Source organism: Chanos chanos, chromosome 2 (genome assembly GCF_902362185.1).
Source record: "Chanos chanos chromosome 2, fChaCha1.1, whole genome shotgun sequence".
In the NCBI taxonomy this organism is placed as follows: domain Eukaryota; kingdom Metazoa; phylum Chordata; class Actinopteri; order Gonorynchiformes; family Chanidae; genus Chanos; species Chanos chanos.
Genome location: NC_044496.1, coordinates 3,936,272 through 3,946,271, shown reverse-complemented (window position 1 = coordinate 3,946,271; position 10,000 = coordinate 3,936,272). Strand labels below are relative to the sequence as shown.

At 42.8% G+C, this 10,000-nt stretch overlaps 2 protein-coding genes across 2 annotated transcripts in view; one reads left to right on the top strand and one right to left on the bottom strand.

The window, feature by feature from the left end:
- Positions 1 to 10,000, top strand: part of cep89 (centrosomal protein 89) — a 99,419-nt gene that overhangs the window by 50,531 nt on the left and 38,888 nt on the right. The window lies entirely within an intron of this gene.
- The window catches only part of LOC115805634 (E3 ubiquitin-protein ligase RNF182), a 6,503-nt gene continuing 3,076 nt past the window's right edge, over positions 6,574 to 10,000 (bottom strand). Inside the window, exon 2 of the mRNA XM_030766287.1 lies at positions 6,574 to 7,316. Within this exon, the coding sequence (XP_030622147.1) occupies positions 6,574 to 7,316 (743 nt within the window). The remainder of the gene's footprint in view (positions 7,317 to 10,000) is intronic.

Sequence of the window (10,000 nt, the reverse complement as noted above, 5' to 3'; positions counted from 1 at the left end):
AAACTCCAGATGCAGGGGCTATAAAATAAATACCGCTCATGTACCCTAAAAGCCTACAAATACGTATTGACTCTGTCTGTCTGATTTGGTTTTCTCTATCTAATAACACAGCAGGATTCATGCTAGTCCATTTGTCCCTGGCTGGACTGCACAGTGTCCATTTAGAGGCTGAGTGTCTGTGTGTGTGTGTGTGTGTGTGTGTGTGTGTGTGTGTGTTTGTGTCTGTTTGTGTGTCTGTGTGTGTCCACTCTGTGCCCTCCTCAGGTGGGCATACACTCTCCGGCTGGCACTTCTGACGCCCACCGCAGCTAGACGACTAGGGCAGAGCTGGGTGGACAGGGCTCGGCTGACACTGACAGTAAACCCAGACTCTGTCTTTGTCTGGGATTAACCCCCGTCATTACCTTTAACCGAAGTTACACCGTGTCCTGAGAACGATGGGGAGTCTGGTCATAGAAGACTAGCAGTGCGTGTGTGTCTCTGGGTTGTCATAGTGGTGTAATGACACAGTCACAGTGAGATGATCTACACACATGCCGATCAGTGGGCAGGACTGACATTGTTATGAATAATAAGATTCACAGTGAGGTGATCTACACACATGCCGATCAGTGGGCAGGACTGACATTGTTATGAATAATAAGATTCACAGTGAGGTGATCTACACACATGCCGATCAGTGGGCAGGACTGACATTGTTATGAATAATAAGATTCACAGTGAGATGATCTACACACATGCCGATCAGTGGGCAGGACTGACATTGTTATGAATAATAAGATTCACAGTGAGGTGATCTACACACATGCCGATCAGTGGGCAGGACTGACATTGTTATGAATAATAAGATTCTGTTCTTCAGTCCTTCTGCTTTGTGATGATGTTACACCTTAGACTGTTAAATAACTCAAACGTACACGTTAGGAGTTAAGGAATGAATTCACTCGACGAAAGGAGAGGTTGGATTATTACAGAGAGAGACGCTCTCATGCAAGTTTAAATCTCTACCCTCTCTCTACCCTTTTGAAGGTTCCCATGGCATCTCATTTAATCAATACAGAACTCAGCTATTTAAAATCCTTTTAATATTTAATCAGCACGTATAAATTATAATCCTTCTTAAATGATTAAGTCCTCAGTAGTGGTTGCAGCCCCAGAAGGTAATATAACCACATCCTCACCCCCCCCCCCCCCGTTCTAGAATATTCTCACTCTGCCTGTCTGCCAGATCATGCATTTTGAATGTGTGCATATTGGCATCACTCTAAATTTAAGATGATTATTATAGCGTAGTATAAATCCATGTAACTTGGTGGGGGGGTGGGGGTGAGGAGAGGGGGGGGGGGGTATGTGATGGTAGTTATTTTAGGCCGTCGGAGTAAATGTTTTGGGTTGTCTTGGTTTGACTGGTGCTGGAGAGGCAGAAATCTGTCATTGTAACTCGGCCCATAAAGTTCACGCTCGCTGACGATTCCGTTGTGACGCGTACTGTCTCCATAGCAACAGAGCAGGGCAGAGGGAGGCTGTTACTTCTCGGCGCCGGGTCCCCTGCGGTTTATCAGGAGCGAGGCAGGCGGAGCAGGAACTGCTCCCGACCACGGGGCTCTCTCATCCTCGCCCGTGTGCCGATGTCAGAGTGGAGATGTCTGAGTAAAGACTGGGTGAGAACAGATAGTCGTAATCGCCCCGTGCGATTCTTCTGTTCGTGTGAAGTGACACACGCCTTTCCCTGAAAGCAATTTTAGCGCCCGAAAAATGAAATGCGGAGACATAGTCATTGTTTTTTTGTTGTTTTTTTTTTAATTCTGAAAAGAAGCGGAGTCGTCTTGAGTTTGACAAAGCGATTTGTGGCATGTAATTGCAGGCTGCATCGTGCCATTGTGTGTTTTGCTCAGTCTTCAGATCTGCTTTTTTCTTCTGTTTTCCACCTGAATGCCACGCTCTCTCAAGCACATCGCTGACACGACGGACTGAAAGAGACGGATTGCATGACCTTTGAATAAAATAGAGGTGTTTCATGCGTGGCTTGAGACTGAAATATGTATTTTGTTTGTGTTTGTGTACGTGACAGAGTGAGCGAGAGAGAGAGAGAGAGAGAGGGAAAAGGACTATAACTCTCTTACATGTGCGTGTGCGTGTGTGCATACGCGTGCGTGCGTGTGCGTGTGTGTGTGTGTGAGACAGACAGAATTCAGTGGTTAACACTGCAGTGGTCTCTGTCCTCTAGAGCTGAATATATGTGCCTAACCTTCAGACTGTCATCAGGAGCTGTGCCAAAGGCTAATGGTTTGTTTTCACTGCTGCTGCCTTTAGCACTTCTCAAACAATCATAAACCCACAGTGCATTTCACGTCCAAGAAAAAGTGACAGTGTAGGCTCCATTTATTCAGAGAAAAACTCGACCTGTTCAGAGTGCACACTGATGCTCAGTCAAGCACAGATTTATCTGTTTATTGTGTAATATTCTGTTGATTATGCAGAGTAGTTCCAGCTCACATTGATTAGGTGTCTGAGTCAATGTGAGGCGGGAGTGCAGTAAAGGTGTCATGTCTCCAGCCCCGTGGTCAGATTTAAAACGGCCTCTGTGCCCGTGCCCGAGCGCAGACGGAGTGTGTGTGTGTGTGTTTTTCCTCGGCCGGGCAGGGAAAGCACAGAGACGCTCTAATGAATTCTCGCCCACCCGGGCTGTGTTTAGTGAAGCTCCAGACACCTGAGTCGACACCTCCCACTGCTGCAGTGCCACACTGAAACTCTTCCCCACCTCTAATTAAGATTTCAAGGTGGCACCACCAGCAAATGCTGTAGCAGTCATTTGATGGATGCCTTAGGCTTTTTCGACGTGTGTGTGTGTGTGTGTGTGTGTGTGTGTGTGTGTGTGTGTTTCATTGTGCATGTGCGTGTGCGTGTGTGTGTGTGTTTCATTGTGTGTGTGTGTGTGTGTGTGTTTCATTGTGCGTGTGCGTGTGTGTGTGTGTTTCATTGTGTGTGTGTGTGTGTGTGTGTGTGTGTGTTTGTGTGTATGTTTGCGTGTTTACATACTTGAGGATTAGAGGTATCAGTGCTAAACAGCATCTGTTTTCACTATTCAAATCCAATCCAAGAAAATAACTGCTTAGGGAGGATGGAGGGAGAGCTTGCAGCCAGATGCATGTGGAAAGTACTCATGAGAGGACAGAGGTTGTTTATCAATTATTAACGTGTCATTAAAATTCATGCAGAACATTTGCCTGAAATGTCTAAAAAAAAAAAAGGATGTTGAATATTAGATTTTGTATTTAACTATAGTTTCAAATGGATCTTTCCCAATTATACAATTAGTTTATTGGATTTTAAAAGGGTTTGTTTTCCACTGCCCTGATTTTATGAAATGCTTGTCAGAAACATGAATTGCAATGAGGGAATCTAGGCAAGCAGCGATCGCCTTCCAAACTCATAAAATTGACTTGTTACTTTAGTAGGCTTTTGGGCATTTTGCATACACCAAGGTGGCCCATATGAATGAGCATGATTGTCTGTCAGATTCAAAGGCTAGACTTTAGTGTTTGTGTTTAGTGTTAGTGTTTTACCTAAGGCTAAGCAGGTGACAATCTAACAGTTCTGATCATTAGACTTTAGTGTTAGTGTTTAGTGTTAGTGTTTTACCTAAGCCTAAGCTCTGATCGTTAGTATTTAGTGTTTAGTGTTAGCGTTCAGTGTAGGTGTTTAGTGTTAGTGTTACACCTAGGCCTAAACTCTGATCATTAGACTTTAGTGTTAGTGTTTAGTGTTAGTGTTCAGTGTAGGTGTTTAGTGTTAGTGTTCAGTGTTAGTGTTTAGTGTTAACGTTCAGTGTAGGTGTTTAGTGTTAGTGTTACACCTAGGCCTAAACTCTGATCATTAGACTTTAGTGTTAGTGTTTAGTGTTAGTGTTTTACGTAAGGCTGAGCAGGTGATGAGCAGAGAGAGCAGAGAGACACAGTATTCAGTTTGTAACGTGGGTTGTCTGTTTTGTTTGTTTGTTTGTTTGGTAGGTTGTTTAGTTGTTTGTTTTTCTGAAATATATTTCTAAATAAACAATTCTTTGAGAGCATGAGGGGTGTAGGTATTGGAGTTGTGCTTCTGCTGTGAGATTGGGACAATGATCTTTAGGAGAGTGTATCTGACTTAATCATTAGTAAATAAAATGTATTGATAAAGTAAAAATGTAACAAGTTAAAATTAACTATTACCTATTAGTTATTAATGGTATCATTATTATGATGATTATTATTATCATTATTATTATTATTATTATTATTATTATTATTATTATTATTATTATGACATTTGACGTCATTTGTTGCAGTGGTACAAAGTTTGTTGCTTAATATGAAGTTGGAGCTGGTTTTCTTTAAGCCAAACCTGTCTTCTGTATGTCCTTGGAGGGAAGGTGACATGTGGTCACATCCACGCTGATACTATTCTACGTGTGCCCGATTTGAAAGCCAAGCGCACAAGGTCTTTGTAAAGGGAATGGATTTCCCTGTTTGTCTGGTTGACATTTCATCGCGGATTCTCAAAGCTCGATCCCTGTCAGCACCCATGATGAATCGAAGCCCGTTTCATTTTATGTCGCTTTGTTCCATTTCAAAGAGACGTTTTCAGACTCGCCCCATTTCAGGCTGCTGTCAGTGACAGGATGCAGAGCCAGAGACGTGGTGATGTATGTCTGAAACCGTCTTGAATGTCAGCTCGTAACTTTGGTGGAAGGACCTTTACCTACTGGCCCACGCCGCTAGCGACAGCGCGATGGAAATATAGCACCGTTCACAGACATGCGCATGCAAAAAACTCTGATAATCGGGGAGATAAAGAGCTTCCGAGACATTTTTTTCCCAGGTGGAACGGAATTTCTAAGCAGAACATGCTCTCAGTGGCGTATGCCTTTGGAATATCCCATGTAGTTAAGCCTGTCAAGCTTGGCTTACGCCTGGAGAGCTCCGGAGAAGCCCTTAATGCTGTGATTTGGTGTTTAAATCATAGTCATCTCATATCTGGGGCACTTTGTATGAAGCTCTGTCAGATCGGAAGAGTTCGGAAGCAGATTGGCGCTTGGCTGTCACCATGCGTTTCCTGCCTCATCCCCATTCATTTTTGGCGATTTTAGACTGACAGTAAACATATTTTTAATTTTGGTGATTTTAGGCTGACAGTAAAAATATTTTTAATTTTGGCGATTTTAGACTGACAGTAAACATTTTTTTAATTTTGGTGATTTCAGACTGACAGTAAACATTTTTTTAATTTTGGTGATTTCAGACTGACAGTAAACATTTTTTTAATTTTGGTGATTTTAGGCTGACAGTAAAAATATTTTTAATTTTGGCGATTTTAGACTGACAGTAAACATTTTTTTAATTTTGGTGATTTTAGGCTTACAGTAAAAATATTTTTAATTTTGGCGATTTTAGACTGACAGTAAACATTTTTTTAATTTTGGTGATTTTAGGTTGACAGTAAAAATATTTTTAATTTTGGTGATTTTAGACTGACAGTAAAAATATTTTAATTTTGGTGATTTTAGACTGACAGTAAACATTTTTTAATTTTGGTGATTTTAGACTGACAGTAAAAATATTTTAATTTTGGTGATTTTAGACTGACAGTAAAAATATGTTAATTTTGGTGATTTTAAACTGACAGCTAACTTTTTTTTTTTACTCTGGTGATATATTAGTCCATTAAGGACACGAGAAAGTGGTTCATTTAAAAGGAGTGAGTTTTGCATGAAACCCTTAGTCTGCCTATAGACTTAAAATGCTGTGTAGACATTATTCAGATGCAGGTCATGCAAAACCTGTCGTGTTGCAAAATTATGGTTGTTTCCATCATTTCCCTCAAAAATGAAGTGCCTCATAAAATTACAATATTATTTTTGAACTGTGTTCAGGCATTTAGGTATGACAGAAGACGAACAACGCCATGAAGAAAAAATGTTTTTTTTTTCTCTTTATTGTAATGGATCTTTCTTTCTCTAACCTGTGTCGTTTTACCCCCCCTTTTCATTTTTGGCCAGACCTGTCTTTTATGTCAGCCGCTCAGTCGCATGTTTTGACTGAGATTCTGTCGCCATGGTGACTTAGGCTTCTCAGCCCTGTGAAGATGATCGGTGAAACGTAGGGAAACAGAACGTGGACAGGACAGACAGATATAACACATCAACCCAGTCATTTGGCTACAACAGCAGTGAGATCCCCATTCGCCAACCCCACTCTGCCCATCCCCATCATACATCTACACAAATGAGGGTTAGTGACTACAGTGTTCTCTTTTCGAGTGTTCAGTCAATTTGTAATCCTGGTCTACTTACAGTACAGCTTGTGAGAGAGATCCCAGTTACTTTCATTCATTTCCAAGGAGGAGAGGTGCCAAGTCAAGAGAAAGCAGGTTTTTTTTTTTTATTTAAACATATAGTTCAACGTTTCTCCCCCAGCACTGTAGAGACCAAGACTGAATGTCACAGGTGACTCCTTATACCTTCAGTCAAAAGGCAGAGAGTTCTGATTGGCTGTGAACCGTGAGGCGGGCCTTTGCCTTTCACGGCCCGGTTCCGGGTCACCCTCTGGACGAGCAGTCACACATCCCCTGACACAGACATTGGCAGAAACCGTAGACCAAACACACAGTGAGGCTAGAAGGCACCAGGCTTACGCACACGATGCCCAGCGTCACTCTCTGAATCACCAGCAGGTAGATCCCCAGAGGCAGTGAGCCGAAGTAGAAGAAGCCCAGTAACCAGACCAGGATGCGGGGCACGTGGAGGCAGAACTTAGACAGCGTGTCCTGGTCCGTCGGGCCACTGTTTGAGCCCACCGACACAGAGTCCAGGCTCTGGTCGCCATAGTAGTCCGAGCTCCCGTTTCTACTGGGCGAACGCTGAGAGTCACGCTGGACCTCCATGATGGTGATGACCAGGCAGTTGGAGGAGTCGTGCGACGGGCTGTCCGAAGAGAGGCTCTTGGGCGTCAGCACCACTTCCTTGCTGTGGTCGGAGCTCCAGGACTTGTCCCTGGTGGCCAGTTTGGACATGATGTTGGAGTCGTCGGGCAGGCCGGCCACCTCGTACTCCGTGACCTGAGTCTCGTGGCGGCAGAAGGGGCAGCTGATGCAGCCCGAGCCGTCGCCCATGTCCAGGATCTTGTTGAGGCAGCGGGCACACACGCGGTGCAGGCAGTCCAGGATCTTGGGCTTACGGCTGTGGGCATTGTAACGCTGGTAGCAGATCTTACACTCCAGGTCATCGCTGGACGGTCTGTCTTCCGCGTCTGCCTGAGGAGTACTCATCCTGGCCTCATGCTCTTAAGAGAGAGAACAGAGAACGAATGAAGAAAAGAAAGGAATGTGATCGTTAGCTAGTCTAAAGACAGAAAAAACATGTTATCACACTGCAGTGTACGTACATAGAGACAGACACGCGTTGTCTCGATGGTAATTTATTGCATTTAGTCGTTAAGAGAGTCTGATGTGAGCTGGTTTACGTAACAGATAATATTGCACCGGAGGTCAAGAGACAAAATGATATTTACATTAATAAAAAAAATGTATTTAAAATGCTTGAGCAGTCATGTGCATCGCTGGGTGGGTCGGAACTCGTACCTCGTACAACCGACGATTCTTATTTATGAAATTGATGTGAGTCATACAATCCCTCAGTGTTTATACAAATCCTCTGGGAATACGAGACGGAACTGAAGGATTCAGGGTGGTGTCTGGCTATCACTCACTGCACTGTAGCCCCAGTAACGAGGGGATACGTGAGGAGGGTTAGCTGTCTTTTGGTGTGACGGAGAAGGGGAGAAAGCTTTCCGAAAATTTCACCTAAGTCAGTGCTACTTCAAAAACATGCTCAGAGATTATTCTTAACTTATTATTTATAAACATGACTGAGAGAACAAGGGTGTCTTCACTACGAAAACAAAGATGTCGCTTTGATATATGAATTTCTGTGCCTCTGTTGTTTAGCAGTAACAAAGACTTCTGTTTTGCTACACCTGATTTCTGTTTCTGTATTGTCAGTCAATAATTTGTTCCGTTTGTGCTCGGAGGCAGTATGGAGTTATGTTTTGGCGTCGTCCTCACTCTGGAGTAGAAACAGCGGCCTGCTAATTCATTGTCTTGGCAAAGGGTTTTGATTCGTAAACTGTTTGGTTTTATTCCAAGTGAATTTCATAATCGGGAGACTTCAAAGGCACAATTAGCCTGCGTTATTAATCTCTGTTTGTTAAGTTAATTAAAACTGAAACAGAAAGATGAGATAGAAATTATTATTATTTTCCTTTTTTTTTTATACTATTATTGTTGTTATTTAATGGCGCTCTTGTTTGTTTCTCTACTGTCTGAAGGGACCAATTACACTGAAAAATAATGTGTAATTGTTAGCATTATGAATTTCAGGACCCCTGTGGGCAGATGTCTTAGTAAACATCATTATTTTATCAAAGGCAAGAGGATGCTACATAACTGTTTTTCTTTAAAGCGCTTTGTGTTGTTCGGGGTAACCATCTGCAGCAGACATACACATATACACAGGAGAGAAATACAGCTGGTATGATAGACAGGAGAGATATACAGCTGGTATGATAGACAGGAGAGATATACAGTTGGTATGATAGACAGGAGAGACAGTGAGTTGGTATGATACACAGGAGAGATATACAGTTGGTATGATAGACAGGAGAGACAATGAGTTGGTATATGTCCACTGGTTGTGTGGAGATGTAATTAAAGGAGCCTGTTTAAGATAAATCTTCCTGATTATCCCAAACTGCTGAAGGCATGGCATTAACAAGACTTTTTTATTTCTTTTCATGATCTTGTTAATGGATAATTAGGAGCTTAGATAAGTTTGTTGTCATCTCAGTAAAGGGCCAGAGGTTACGACCATAAAGATGAGAAGAAACCAACGACTCTGCAGATACTGATCAGTATGATGGCCAAGTCTACAGCAGACAGGCTCTCTCTCTCTCTCTCTCCCTCTCTCTCTACCTCTCTCTCTGTCTCTCTCTGAATATAATGAAACACTCCCATGCCTCATTCACATCTTTCTAATGGTGATCTGTGATGGCCAGATTCCAAGAAGAGAGGGATGTGTCTCTTTTTGTTGTAGACTGAAACCCTCTGAATGGGAACTCAGAGTTTATTTGTCAGTAGCTTGAACAGACTAGCTGTGCATTGGGTTTACTGGCTGACCTAGGCTAGTAAAGATCTGTGTGTGTTAATGATTTAACATTTTTTTGTTTTGTTTTGTTTTTGTTTTTTTTTTATCCGAATGTGTATTTTCTTTGAGGCTTCATTCATGGTATTGCATGGATGACTTACAACCAAATGAGACAGTTCTCCCCCATTGACACATTTCTTTTCTAGATACATTTCTTCTCTTCTTCTCCTCTTCTCTGCCAGTATGAATTTAGATTCAAACATGCCTTGCAGTAGATATGGAATTCTGTTTCCGTAGTATGAGGTTTTGTCGGTATACTTCTGCATTCTGCAGAGGAACAAAACAGTAGAAGGCTCTGGAAAAGGGAGAGAACCGTCAGATTTGAGGAGAACCGTGTTTATGTACAGAAGATCATGCCTGTTGATTAGGACTGCAGAAGGATGTCAAAGCTGATTCGGCTCAGAATCCCAGCTTTTTGTTTTTTCTGGGTTTTTTTTTTTTAAGAACGTTTTCCGGGAAAGGCGCGGGGGGGGGGGGGGGGGGGGGGGGGGGGAGGCTGAGTGGAATATTAAAGAGGAACCCCCTGAGGGGAAAAAAATGATAACTTCGCCTTGTGTTTCTGTCCTCACAAAGATACATCGACCCGGTTTGTCTTCATACGCACGGCATAGCTGGAGTCAGAGTCACAGCACGCCAATCAGGAACACAGCGTCAGACTTTCCCTCATTAACCTGCACCTTCTCTCTCTCTCTCTCTCTCTCTCTCTCTCTTACTCTCTGTCCCTCTCTTACTCTCTCTGTCTCTCTCTCTCTGTCTCTCCCTCTC